The sequence below is a fragment of the Papaver somniferum genome, chromosome 5 (genome assembly GCF_003573695.1).
Source record: "Papaver somniferum cultivar HN1 chromosome 5, ASM357369v1, whole genome shotgun sequence".
In the NCBI taxonomy this organism is placed as follows: Eukaryota; Viridiplantae; Streptophyta; class Magnoliopsida; order Ranunculales; family Papaveraceae; genus Papaver; species Papaver somniferum.
The window spans coordinates 142,106,888-142,122,222 of NC_039362.1; the positions used below are offsets into that span (position 1 = coordinate 142,106,888).

Here is a 15,335-nt window from a genome sequence, read left to right on the forward strand (position 1 = left end):
ATACTTTTAAGAGAATCAAAAAGACTCAATCAATTAAAAGTATATCAACGAGTTTATATCTCTCTTCTTGATTTGATTTACTCGATAAAAAACTGCGAGTTCTAATCAAATACAAGGAATAACTTGGATGGTACCAAAGACCAATATCCAAGGATCAATCAATATCAATCAACACCCAAGGGTCGGATTTCCAATTGATTGATTCAAATGTACAACCTGTATTATTTCAATTATATAAACAAATATAATGCGGAAATAGAAATAACACGTACACCAGAAATTTTGTTAACGAGAAAACCGCAAATGCAGAAAAACCCTGGGACCTAGTCCAGATTGAACACACATTGTATTAAGCCGCTACAGACACTAGCCTACTCCAAGCTAACTTCGGACTGGACTGCAGTTGAACCGCAATCAGTCTCACACTGATCCAAGGTACAGTTGTACTCCCTACATCTCTGATCCCAGCAAGATACTGCACACTTGATTCCCTTAGATGATCTCACCCACAAATAAGAGTTGCTACGACCCAAAGTCGAAGACTTGACAATAAAAAAATCTGTCTCAAACAGACAAGCCTATCAAAGGATCAATCTGTCTCCCACAGATAAACCCGAAAAGGTTTTGTTCCGTCTTTTGATAATAATCAAGTTGAACGGGAACCAATTGATAATCCGGTCTTATATTCCCGAAGAACAGCCTAGAGTTATCAATCACCTCACAACAATCTTAATCGTATGGTAGCGAAACAAGATGTTTTCGGAATCACAAACAATGAGACGAAGATGTTTGTGATTACTTTTTATATCTTGCCTATCGGAGATATCAATCTCAAGCCAATCAATCTGATTGTACTCGTACGATAGAAGATGCAAGATCAGATCACACAACTACGATAAAAGTAGTATCGGTCTGGCTTCACAATCCCAATGAAGTCTTTAAGTCGTTAACCTGGTTTTAGAAGAAGAAAACCAAAGGTTAAAGGAGAATCGACTCTAGTATGCAAACTAGTATCACACGTGAGGTGTGGGGATTAGTTTTGCACATATACTAGAGTTCCCCTTATATAGTCTTTCAAATCAGGGTTTGCAATTAAGTTACCTTGGTAACAAAGCAATCAATATCCACCGTTAGATGAAATCCTGATTTAGATTCAAGCTAATATTTCTCAACCGTTAGATCGAAAACTTAGCTTGTTACACACACTTGACAATGCACGCTTTTAGGTTTGTTAAGCATACCCAAACGTATGCACTTGTTGGTTCAACAATAGTTAACCAAATGGTTATCCATATGAGCATTCCATATCAACCACGTTCTTTTTCACCATAACTAGTTCAAATGAACTAGTTAGAGAGTTGTTCAATTGCAAGGAAATCTCATGTACTACACAAGACACAATTGAAGTAAAGATGATTTGATTCACTTGAATCGGTTCATGAACTTTTATAGCCACGCTTTGCAAACTGCATTCCTTAGTCTTTTTAAGTTTAAGTTCAGAAATCATCTTCAGATATATAACCTTATCAAGTTCGCAGACTAGGTTCACGGACTTAAGTTACCGGGGTATAAGAACTTCGCCGGTTCGCGGACTAGGTTCGCGGACTTATTTTCACGCAAGTAGTTTGTCAACTCCAACAGAAATTCTCGGGTTTGAGAACTTCGGCAGTTCGCGGACTTGGCTCACGCGAATCTTTCGGTTCTCTTGATCAACAAAGTTCGCAAACTTTGGTTCAAGGAATAAGACTTATATATAAATGTGTTTCCACAATAATGCTTATGTCCACTATTGGTTATGTAATCTAAACTCTCATTTCAATCATTGAAACATTCTTAGAGGACGTTATATAGTTGTTACACCATTTCTCGTCAAAGCAATTTCAAGATGATTGAAACATATCATGACTTACGTCACATGGTAAAGATAAACTTGAATAAAGCGAATAGATTACCAACTCATATCTCGAGATATATATAGGCGAGGTATACTCGGCTCGAAATACCAAATATGTATAATCAAAGTCTATATATATAGCATACGACTTCTTGTCTCAAAGAGTATGAAATAGAGTAGATAGACTTTTGAGTGATAGATAAGTTCAAGTCTTCACATACCTTTTTGTCGAGAAGTTCCACCGGTTCCTTGAGTAGTTCTTCTACTTGTATGATGAATCGCCATGAAGTCCTTGAGCTCAACTACACTTTCTATCCTAGTCCGAGACTTAGCTATAATAGACTATAAATCAAGACATATATTTTTGATCACTAACATTGATAAACATGCTTGAGATAGCAACGCATGCGAGTTCGACCGAGCAATGCTCTAACAATCTCCACCCTTTGTCAATATTAGTGACAAAACTATCAATACATATGGAATATAAAAAAGATAAAGAAATTTTAGTAGCTCTTATTCCACATGTCTAATCTTCAACATTCCTTGAAATCTTCATCACTTCCAAGTACTCCAATGATCCCAAAGGTTGTAAGTTTAGCATCACCACTGTTGAAGATCCGTAGCTATAACAATGAGAAAACATAGTTCTCGATCATTGTTATACAATGTCATAGTATTATTACAGCGTCAAAGTTCAATTGTATCATAACTTCAACAATAATACTATGGTGATATGTATCAATCCCCCTTAGTCAATAATCCATCGCACATGGAAACCACTCCCCCTTACACAATGATCTGAAAACCATATGTATTTGTAGTGTGAACTACATATTAATCCTCCCCTTTTTTGTCAATAAAATTGGCAAAGGTACAAGAATGGGATCATAATGAAATTTACGAGAAAGACATTTCATGACAAAAGGAAAAATACATACCAGCTAATTTAGATGCAATCATAAAGCCGAAGCTAAATGCATTCATCAAGGAGTTTAAAGATACAAGATAACCCCTCTAAAATTCCACAGTCGCACACCCCTCAAGATATGACCATTAAGCACAATTTCAAAAGAAATCTCCCCATTTGATGTCATTCCCGAAGGAACAACAGAGCGACCTTAATTTCGAAAGAAAAAAAAAGGATTTTTATTGGACACAAAAACCATGAGAATGATTTCCTATATCCAAAAGCTCAATCAAATCAGTCACAAGTAAACCCATTATTAATTTAATCGGAATACGCAATCAAACTAAACACAAAAAGTGATCAATTCAATTGATTATGCTCAACATAAGAGAACTTATGGAGACAGGAAAATACTCAACTAGATTGATTACAAGAGAACCCATAATTAATCTAATCGTAATATACAACCAAACTAATCACAAAATTATTCAATTTAATTGTCATTTGTTTTGCTCGACATAAGAAAACTTACGGAGCAATAACTAAATAACCAAACAAGATTATTAATTTAGTTCAATATGCTCGACATAACATATCTCACTGAACAACAACTAAGCTAAAAAATCAACTTGGTTGTATAGTACTCAACATAAGATACATTACGGAGCCTCACAGTAATACATAGAATATGGATCAGGGATGATCAATACTGCGGAATACACAAGGATTCATTCTATTTTCCATCACTATTTTCATAACGATATTTAATAGACATAATCCTTGAAAACAAAAGAATTTAACCTATCTTCCATCAACTATTTTACTATATAGGCTTAACTTTTGTATTTGTCAAAAGTCCATTCGTTTTTTATCAATACGTGAATACCGATCACGAACGACTTTACTTTTGACAAAGTGTGGGACGAACATAGTTCACAGACGTAAATACCAATATTCCATAACAAATTGCAATATAACAAATCTTAAAGATTAATACTGCAAAACATCATCATCCAAACAGTTTTAGAATTTAAACAAATAAACCTAAAAAAGAACAAGAAGATGAGAAATAATAGCTATGTGTAGTCACAACCATTGCTATTTCAGCACTAGTTATTCTTCCAACTAAATCAAAAAGAAGACATACTACGCAACAATGTCTTTGAGAAATTTTTTATCATTCCCAAACTCCTTGTCATCAACAGTCATTGGAACATAAGGTTTGTGGAGATAGGAGTTAATATCAACAAACCGTCTTGGCCGATGATGTCGAATCAGGGCTTTCTGAATTTCCAAAGATCTTAAAACGCAAGCCTTTATTTCACGAATCTCCTTTCTTGCTTCCTTCAACTCATCAAGAACATCAGAAAACTTCTGGGAGTTAGAAGGAACAGCTCTTGGCTTTCTTGCATTCCTCCTTTTTCTTTTTAAGGAATGAGTTACTGGAGGTTTCTTTTTTTCCTTGATTGATGGATTAACAAACATGTTGACATTTTTTCCATCCAAAGACATGATGCTTAGAGAACAGTCATAAACAACTGGTTTTTTGTGAGTGGAATTCACAATCTCAACAAGCAGTCTTAAGATATAAAGGATATCAGAGAGGAAAAAGGAATGTAGGGTTCGCAACCTTTAAGCAGGTTCGTGGACGTCCAAATCTAAACCCTATAAAGAGTATAATTGTCGATTTTAACCTTTTATTTTATAGAAAGGAAAAACAAACCTAAGAAAAAACTTTTCCTAAAGCCTGAGCGATACACAATCGTATCTCTTTTGATCAGGCATATGAGACAAGATTTACCAACCAACACAATTAATTTGTGCTGTGGTGAACAACAATTTGTCCACCATTTTCCTCTTGAGAGGAATCCTCTGACTTATGTTTATCAAAGCGATTTGACCATACCTTCTTCTCTAATGGTCTTATTTTGTCTTTGGAAACCAACTTCTTAGACGAAGATAAAATCCTACATACCTCAGCAGTCTTCTGGGAAAGTTTAAGCTTCCTTGCCAATCGATTTGCTCTTCGTTGAAGTTTGTTGGCGTGCCTCACTTGATGTTTGTACCTGTAACATCTTGATAGTTCATGACCTCTCTGAGAAAAAAATGAGCACGTCAATCTTGGATAGTATTAAGGCATATGTGGTGTGAAAGCAGCTAGACACATAGTAGATCCTGAAACATTACAGACAAAGTTTTCAAAGGATGGGTCAATTGATTCTTCCAGCTTGATTGGATTATCTTCTTCACTGAAACCATCAAGGTTGATATATGTATTGCTACAATTATCAAAATTAATGTTTTCACATAGAAGACCAACACTTGATTTCCTATCTTCATCAGAATCATAGATCTCAGACATCTCATCAAGTGTTACAACAATACCTTTGTTCTCAGTGTATTTTCTACGATTTGGGCACTCGTTTGAAAAATGACCAAAACCTTTACACTTAAACCACTGTGGGATATCCTCGTTAGCATCCCTGTTTTTAGGAGGAACGCGATTGTGAGGTTTATCTGATGACCTGGGTTTGTTTCTTGAAAACCGTTTAATTCTCTTCAATAGGAGATCTCTAAACTGTCTTGTGATCAAGGAGACTGGTTTGTCAAGATCTTCATCTGAAAAATCACCCTCCGACTGATCATCCTCAGAGACATAAACACTTTTACTTTCATCAAGCAATTTAGTGTTCTTTTGTGCTTTGAAGGCAACATCGTTTCCGATTTTGGATGTATGCTCATGATCAAAGATCTTTAAATTTCCAACCAAAGTATTTCTGGAAAGATTATCAAGGTTATTTCCCTCAATAATGGCATGCTTCTTAGACTCGTATCCAGATGGCAGCGATCTGAGAATTTTCATCACAATGTCCTTTTCAGGAATAGTCTTACCCAATGCAAAAAATGCATTAACAATTTCAGACACTCTGTGATTAAACTCATCAAATGTATCTTCATCTGCCATACGAAGGTTCTCCCAATCAGAATTAAGGTTTTGAATCCTAGATTCCTTTTCACTGGAGTTACCTTCAAATACGGTTTCTAAGATATCCCAAGCATCTTTATACCTAGTGCAATTTGACACATGGTGCTGAAGATTTGGGGTAATGGCATGTATGATAGCATTTAAACCGTCGTAATTTTGCTTTGCAGCAAGTATCTCGGTAGGACTATATTCACCAATATTCTTGGGAACATTTACATCTCCAACTGCCACAACGAGAGCATCATAGCCACTAACAACATATACCCATGATTGAAAATCACGTGCTTGAATAAAAGCTCGCATAGCAATTTTCCACCATAAGTAATTAGAGCCATCGAAGACTGGTGGTACGTTAATAGAGATAGCACCTCTGTAAGAGACATTTCATGACTAAAAGAAATATACATACCATCTAATTTAGATGCAATCATATAGCCGAAGATAATAGCATTCATCAAGGAGTTTAAAGATACAAGATAACCACTCTAATATTCTACAGACGCACTCCCCTCAAGATATTACCATTAAGCACAAGTTCAAAAGAACTCTAACCCATTTGATGTCATTCCCGAAAGAACAACAAGAGCGACCTTAATTTCGAAAGAAAAGAAGGATTTTTATTGGACACCAGAAACCATGAGATTGATTTTCTATATCCAAAAACTCAATCAAATTAATCACAAGTAAACCCATGATTAATTTAATCGGAATACGCAATCAAATTAAACATAAAAAGTGATCAACTTAATTGACTATTCTCTACATAAGATAACTTCCGGAGCATATGACTAACATAACCATTAGAAAATGAATAGGATAGTCGTTCATATACTCAACATAAGAGGAATCCTACGGAGTATGAAAATACTCAACTGGATTAATTACAAGAGAACCCATAATTAATCTAATTGGAATACATAACCAAACTAATTACAAAAGTAATCAATTTAATTTTTATTTGTTTTGCTCGACATAAAAACTTATGGAGCAATAGCTAAATAACCAAACAAGATGATTAATTTATTTCAAAAATGCTTAACATAAAGTACCTTACGGAACAACAAACAAAGCTAATCAAGAATTAATCAACTTGGTTGTATCGTGTTCAACATAAGACACATTACGGAGCTTCACTAGTAATACATAAAAATGGTTCAGGGATGATCAATACTGCGGAATACTCAAGGATTCATTCCATCTTCAATCACTATTTGCATAACGATATTAATAGACATAGTCCTCGAAAACAAAAGATTTTAACCTATCTTCCATCAAAGAATTGACAATATAGGCTTAACTTCTGTATTTGTCAAAAGTCTATTCATTCTTTTACCAGTACGTGAATACCGATCACAAACGACTTTACTTTTGACAGAATATGGGACCTTCAAGTTCACGGACGCAAACATACATATCCCATAACAAATTGCAATGTAACAAATCATAAGGATTAATACTGCAAAAACATCATCCTCCAAATATTTTTAGAATTTAAACCAATAAACCTAAAAGAACAAGAAGATGAAAAAAATAGCTTTATGTAATCACAATCATTGCTATTCAAGCTCTAGTTATTCTTCCAACTGAATCAAAAAGAAGACATACTAGGAAACAAAAATAAAACTCAGTTTTAGAAAGAAAAAAACAAGGAAACTAAGCCTTGTCAGCAACTAAAGATCGAACATGGACGAGTTCATCAGTTGCCTTCTTTAGTTCATTCTTCAGAAAATCAAGATTCCTTGTTGCAATCCCGAGTTGTTCACGAACTACTTCAAAGTCTCGAAGAAGATTTCCTACCAGCTGTGATGACATCTGAACTGGTAGTTTGTTTTCATGATCAATAGCATGAAAGCATGTTATGGAACTGGAATCAACTCATTAGTTTTGCCCTTCTCATCTTCATCAATCTTGTTGCTTCTATCCATTGTGCACACGCTAAAAGAATTCAGTAGAATCTTTTAATCTTATGGAACACGGTATTTAAGGTATTCCAATTAAACCCTAGAGCCCGTGAAGTCTGTGAGGGTTTGCTACGTGTACTTTTAGGTCAAAGCTTGAGACCCGTAGAAGCCCAATTGCACGAAACAATTTCAAGATTGAAATTCCGAAAGGCGGACACTAAGAACACGAACTCTTATCAGAGAAGAAAAATACCTTTGACAAAAGAAAAATAACAACCTTGACAGCTTCAAGAATACTTCCTTGAGACTCATGAGCATCCTTCTTTAAGATAAAAAGAGGGATGCAGTCCAAAGCAGTCATGGTGTAATAAGATGAGCATCTTGCTCATCAATATTCACTTCTTCTTTTTCCTTTTCACGGGTGTTTAGAGAAAACTTACGTGTCATATCAAAAGAAGTGTTATCAAGATAAGATATAGGAGTACCTGAATCAACTGTTTTCCATGTTTTCTTGATGCCCCGTTTGAGTCGATTTACGCTGATTTTCAGTTCCGAGACTCGATTATGAATGAAGTCTGGAGCAGAAGTCTTGGATTTGCAGCTTCCTTCAGGGAGTGAAGAGGAACTTAACTTTTCTTTCCTTCTCTTATGCCTTTTTTTTTGTCAGGGTGATTTACCTGATCAGTCATTCTTTTGCCACTATTTCTTCTATTATTATAGGTATTTTTCGTTTTGAACATGCAATCAAGAATAGACTTATCACAGTGCATCTTCGAGTGTTCAAAATGCCTTTTACTCCAACAACGTGGGAAACCGGTTTAATAACTTCCTTAGACATCCATGCAAGAATGTTATGAAGTTTTTCATTCCTTAACCGATAACGACATCTTTGCCCAGAATGTCCTTTATTTCCAAAATAATAGCAGTTAAAGGAATTACTTTTAACTGTTCTCTTGCTAGCAGGTTTAGAGGAAGTAGAATCCTGTTTTTAAGAATCATTGCAGGCTTCCAAAGGTTTTTCACATGAAGAGTTATCACAAGATTTAATAAAATTGATCTTACCAGTTTTTGGAGCGTCTGTTCCTTTATAGCCCAGACCACGTGTACCATGTTCTTTACATGCTCCAAGCATAGAAGATAATTTTGTAGAGCTTGAATTAATTTTTTCAGACTCTCTTCCAGTGAATTTATTTTATTAAGGGCAACTGCAAGTTTAGTCTCCAAGGATTTCTTTTTGGCAAGAAGACTGCGTTCTTTGTCGTTAAAACATTTTTTGTTGAGATTCATATCTTGCTTCAGTTTCTGCAAGTCTTACTTTTAATATGAAGAGATTTCGAAGAAGGTTATCACACTTGATCCTTTTTGAGAAAACTTCTTCTTTGTGATCTTTAACAGTAGATTGTAAGAGTTTGTGTCCACCATCATAACCTTTAAAGAGTTTTCTCAACTTCATGTTTTCTTGACAAAGAGGACCCATGTATTTTCTCAAGTAGGTTATCGACTTCTTTTCTTTCAGTGCACGGTCAAACAACTTGATATATTGAGAGACTTCCTCATCAATACTCTGTCCTCCTTCTGAATCACTATCGTTTGAGAGATCATCCAACTGTTCCTCAAGAGATTTTTTCCAGTCAAAAGCAGATTAAGTCAATGGACAAGTTTTTGAGTTTTTCTCAGAAGTTTCAACCCTTTGAGACTCACATGAGTGGCTCTGAACTGGTGTTGTGTTATCAGAGATATACTTATCATCCATATAGTCAGATCGCTACAAACACAGAATTTTGAGGTCTTAAACGTGTTTGCCTGCTCTGCTACCAATTGAAAAGGCGAGGGTCTAACAACACCATCCAATATTTCTCTTAGCAATCTGTATCAACTAACTCCAATATACTTTGCTAGAGAATCAACTAGACAGTCAGACTCAATCTAGACTAAAGTATATCGAGGAGTTAATATCTCTCTCTTGTTTTGATTTACTCGAGCTAATAAAAATCAGCGAGTCTTTAATCAAACACAAGGAATAACTTGGATGGTACCAAAGACCAATATCCAAGGATCAATCAATGACAATCAACAACCAAAGGTTGGATTACTCTAATTGATGATCTAACACATAACCTGTATTATTTCAATTATAAAGATAAAACAATATAATGCGGAAATTGAAATAACACAGACACCAAAAAATTTGTTAACGAGGAAACCGCAAATGCAGAAAAACCCCGGGACCTAGTCCATATTGAACACACTCTGTATTAAGCCGCTACAGACACTAGCTTACTCCAAGCTAACTTCGGACTGGACTGTAGTTGAACCCCAATCAATCTCCCACTGATCCAAGGTATAATTATGCTCCTACGCCTCTGATCCCAGCAGGATAATGTGCACTTGATTCTCTTAGTTGATCTCACCCACAACTAAGAGTTGCTACGACCCAAAATCGTAGGCTTTGACAATAAACAAATCTGTCTCACACAGACAAGTCTATCAAAGGATCAATCTGTCTCCTACAGATAAACCCTAAAGGTTTTGTTCCGTCTTTTGATAATAATCAAGGTGAACAGAAACCAATTGATAATCCGGTCTTATATTCCCGAAGAACAACCTAGAGTTATCAATCACCTCACAACTATCTTAATCGTATGGTAGCGAAACAAGATGTTGCGGAATCACAAACAATGAGACGAAGATGTTTGTGATTAATTTTTATATCTTGCCTATCGGAGATATCAATCTCAAGCCAATCAATCTGATTGTACTCGTACGATAGAATATGCAAGATCAGATCGCACAACTACGATAAAATTAGTATCGGTGTGGCTTCATAATCCCAATGAAGTCTTTAAGTCGTTAACCTGGTTTTAGAAGAAGAAAACCAAAGGTTAAAGGAGAATCGACTCTAGTATGCAAACTAGTATCAAACGTAAGGTGTGGGGATTAGTTTTGCACAATACTAGATGTCTCCTTTATATAGTCTTTTAAATCAGGGTTTTGCCTTGGTCACAAAGCAAACAGTATCCACCGTTAGATGAAAACATAATTTAGATTCAAGCTAATATTTCTCAACCGTTAGATCGAAAATTTAGCTTGTTACACACACTTGACAATGCACACTTCTAGGTTTGTTAACCGTACCCAAAGGTATGCACTTGTTGGTTCAATAATAGTTAACCAAAAGGTTAGCCATATGAGCATTTCATACCAGCCATGTTCTTCTTTACCATAACTAGTTCAAATGACTTCAAATGAACTAGTTAGAGAGTTGTTCAATTGCAAGGCAATCTTATGTACTACACAAGACACAATTGAAGCAAAGATGATTTGATTCACTTGAATCCGTTCATGAACTTTTATAGCCACGGCTCGCAAACTGCATTCCTTAGTCTTTTTAAGTTTAAGCTCAAAAATAATCTTCAGATATATAACCTTCTTAAGTTCGCAGACTTAAGCAACCGGGCAGAGTTTACAAACTCCAGCAGAAAATCTCGGCAAAAGACCTTCCGCCGGTTCGCGGACTGGGTTCGTGGACTGGGTTCGCGGATGCAGCTAGTTCGTCAACTCCAGCAGAATTTCTCGGGATGAGAAGTTCGGCAGTTCGCGGACTGAGTTCGCGGACTTGGCAAAGCCATTCTTCCGGTTTCTCTTGATCAACAAAGTTCGCAAACTTTGGTTCAAGGAATAGGACTTATACATAAATGTGTTTCCACAACAATGCTTATGTCCATCATTGGTTATATAATTGAAACTCTCATTTCAATCATTGAAACATTCTTAGAGTACGTTATATAGTTGTTACACCATTTCTCGTCAAAGCAATTTTCAAAGTGATTGAAACATATCATGACTTTCGTCACTAGGTAAAGATAAACTTGGTCGAAGAGAAAAGCTTACCAACACATATTTCGAGATATAGATAGGCGAGGTATACTCGGCTCGAAATACCAAGTGTGTATAATCCAAGTCTATATATATAGCATACGACTTCTTGTCTCAAAGAGTAGGAGATAGAGTAGATAGACTTTTGAGTGATAGATAAGTTCAAGTTTTCACATACCTTTTTGTCGAGAAGTTCCACCGGTTCCTTGGGTAGTTCTTCTGCTTGTACGATGAATCGTCATGAAATCCTTAAGCTCAACTACACTTTCTATCCTAGTCCAAGACTTAGCTATAATAGACTAGAAATCAAGACTTATAGTTTTGATCACTAACATTGACAAACATGCTTGAAATAGCAACGCATGCGAGGTTGACCGAGCAATACTCTAACAAATGTATATACAGACATATATACAATAATGGCAATTTCCTCTTCTGGTTTATGAAGGAACATACAGTTACAACTTCCAAAACATGCTTGGTCTAAGTAAACAAAAAAACATCTTGCCACCAGAAGGTTCAGGAATTTGGTTACCTATAGTAAACGTTCCATGCATTCCCATGACTCGGTACCCACTGCCGTTATTAGTGGTCTAAGCATACCCTCACTATTATCATAATTGGGCTGCATGATAAAAAAAAAAATCAATTATATTTGACAACAATTGCACAAGCAGGTACAAAATTGCTCTCAGTTAGAGATAATTGTCCTAGTCAATCATGCAAGTAAATAAATTGCATGAAGTTATGGAAAGAGAAGGTAATTTGGTATACTTTAAGAGTTGAAGCTGACATTCTAAGGACAAGTTAGATTTTCTTCTTTATCGACTACTTACATATGAACAATTGTTCAATACCAGCAGAAGAACCCACCGTGATCCAACAACACTTTAACCGCATCTCGATGACCAACAGCAACAGCAACTGAAGGGCAGTGCCAGAGCTATTTACAACATCTAAGCGAACACCCTTTGAAGGTAACAAGGTTATTATCTTTGTATCACCTGCACAATTACCTCACAAGAATTGCATGCTTAATTATACGTTCAAACAGATAAAGACTTTTGGTGAAAAGTTAAGAAACATCTTACTGATATTCTGACTTCATAACCTACTCCGGGAAAGTTTAGGCTCTATATAGGTCTAGTGAGAACTACACCGAAATGGAGTATTATGCCATGTTTCATGAACTACTGAAAGGCAGATTAATTATTTTCCGCATTGACTTGAGCATCTATATCGTGGTGTAAATTCGAGACTAGGATATATTTGGACAGACAAATCAAGACGGCTCATTAGTGACTAGTAGGCCGACCATCAAGGCAGGCAAGGAGGTCACATTTAACTATGATATCTTTTTGGTTGGCTATAAATTAATTGATCCAACATATTGGCCAGAGCTGTGCCTCGTTAACAGGTAATCTAATCCTAGCATGTAGTTAGGACTACTAGTAAATAAGCGATAACATACGAGCACTACTTCTTCCGTATTCCAGATAAGTGGAGTTTATAATACAGTCACTTAGAATATGATATTTGGTAGAATATCTTTCACGTGAAATTTGTGGAGATTGGAGTCTTATTTATATTAAGATACCCATCAAATAAGGATACAGAATAATTCAAAATATTGTTTAAACAAACTAACTCCGTGACTAGTTTATAGTTAACAAAAAGAACGGCATAGTAGCCTGTAGACTAGTTTCTGTTGCAGACTGACTCAGTTGAGAGTCTTGAGGAAGACTCTCAATGGTATGTTTAACACGGTCACAACTTCCAATTAGTATATATTAGGTGTAGTATTAATACACAAATGGGCAATTAACATCTATGTAAAGGTAGATTAAAATTTTACGATGGGACGGCATGTTTAGACTCAAAGGCACCAACGAAGATCTAATATGTAGCAGAAAACTGAAAATTTCATCTAAAACGAGAGTACCTGACTTAGCAGCATAGTGTAAAGGAGTGAGATTCGTATCATTTGACGCATTAGGGTTGGCACCCTTTTCAAGAAGATATCTAACCATGTCAAAATGCCCATTTAGAGAGGCATGATACAAGGATGTGCAACCTGTAAAATAGATATAAGGAGGAGGCATGTGTATTGAATATATACAGTAGCAAATTATGAACAGTTTAAACAAAGATAAATCTTGGATACTATGACTTGATAGGTCTAAGCTCTTCACCCAGTACCCTTCTCTACAGTTAATAGCATAATAGCTTAACAGTACTAGACAATATTTCTTGTCGTCTTTAAGTTTTGCGACCTTTTATTATTAAAAGACAAAGTGTTTGAGAAAATTTTATCTACCGTCCGACAATCAATCGTATTCACATTGACCACATTCTTGGCAACTCTAAGATTCCCCGCATCAGTACCGCTTAATTATTTTTTTTCCAATAAACCAATTCTACAATTTCAATTGTAAATACGCTTATCAGAAGCATAAAAAACAATTGAGAAATCCAAATTGACACCTATAACAAGACAAATTAGTATTTTAATCGTTAAGAAGAAATGATATAATACCTTGTCCATCTTTGGTATCCACACCAAGCTTCAAATTCTCAATCAAGTATTTGCAAACTTGTAAACTTCCTCCCGCAGCAGCAAAATGAAGACATCCTCTTCCATCTTTAAGTTTAAGCTTTTCAATCGCTTCTGCTACTCCACCCCCTTCATCTTTGGCATGATTCAAAGCAAACCCTAAAACACAACCAAACAAAATCTTAAGAAAATAACAATTCAAAAACAAAAGAAGAAAAAACAAAAGATATATCTTGTTGTTCTTACTCTTGAAGCGATTGAGTTCCCCCTTGTAAGCAGCATTCAACAACTCTGCATGTGGTATGGGTGAGAAATGAAAAAAAGATGATAATCAGGACTAGGAAACAGATAAATAAGGAGTTATAAGAGGAGTTGGAGAAGATTTCGTCCTCCAACCTACCAATTGAACCCATAGCTTGTAAAAACTTTGATCTTTGAATTACAGAGGAAACAAAAGAAGAAGATCACTAGATCAGAACTCAAGATGGAGAATGTTGGATATTTTCAACAAATCCTTGAATTGTAGTCATTTAGGTTGTTCCCAGGGTTCGACCTTCCCGGTCAGGTCGCTGGGGGTCTAGGAAGCAAGGGGGGCCTGCAGAGTGCGAGACAACGTCTCGCTGGAAATTTTCTGTTCTAGGGTTTCTGTTATCAGTTATAAAAACTGAACAGAAATCTCGTTTCACCAATGGACGCATTGAAGGAAGAGACGCGCCTGTTCACTCTGAAAAGATGCCTATAGATATGAAGAGTCATCTCCAAGGGTGTGATTTCCTCTTTAAATAGAAGACTTGTTTTCCATTCAATACAACATCTCAACTTTCTCTATTTTCTTTCTTACAAGCATCATCAGAAACAAAACCAGTGTATTCTTGGTTGGATCAAGGTCGTACAAGCTTTGAATCCAACACTGTTGTGGGGCTTCAAGTATCCTGACGGTTGACCTGTTTGTACTCGCCAATTCAATTGAGAAAGGGTCGAATAATTGTCGAAAAGAAATATGATCATTTTGATGACAAACCAGCACCTATCCCTCTAGATCCTAGTGTGAAGTTAATGAAGAACACTGATAGAGCTCATAAACAACTTGAGTATTTCGGTGTTGTTGGCAGTCTTATGTATTCGATGCATTGCACAAGACCGGACATAGCCCAAGCAGTGGGAGTGCTATGTCGTTTCTCAAACAACCCTGGAATTGAACATTGGAAAGCAAT

General features: G+C 36.0%; 1 protein-coding gene across 1 annotated transcript; it reads right to left on the reverse strand.

Moving 5' to 3' along the window:
* Positions 1-12,102: 12,102 nt before the first annotated feature.
* Positions 12,103-14,534, reverse strand: LOC113279752 (E3 ubiquitin-protein ligase HACE1-like). Its single transcript, XM_026528422.1, has 6 exons — positions 14,522-14,534; positions 14,368-14,412; positions 14,104-14,280; positions 13,510-13,641; positions 12,441-12,571; positions 12,103-12,192 (listed from the first exon to the last, which is right to left on the reverse strand). Exons 1-6 carry the CDS (start codon positions 14,532-14,534, stop codon positions 12,103-12,105), a joined length of 588 nt encoding a protein of 195 aa, XP_026384207.1.
* Between the last annotated feature and the right edge of the window lie 801 nt (positions 14,535-15,335).

Excerpts from the sequence above, each read along its gene's own strand:
- LOC113279752 (XM_026528422.1), bottom strand. Across the intron at positions 13,642-14,103 it reads GGATACCAAAGATGGACAAG|GTTGCACATCCTTGTATCAT; the intron begins GTATTATATCAT and ends TCTATTTTACAG. Across the intron at positions 12,193-12,440 it reads TAAAGTGTTGTTGGATCACG|CCCAATTATGATAATAGTGA; the intron begins GTGGGTTCTTCT and ends TTTATCATGCAG.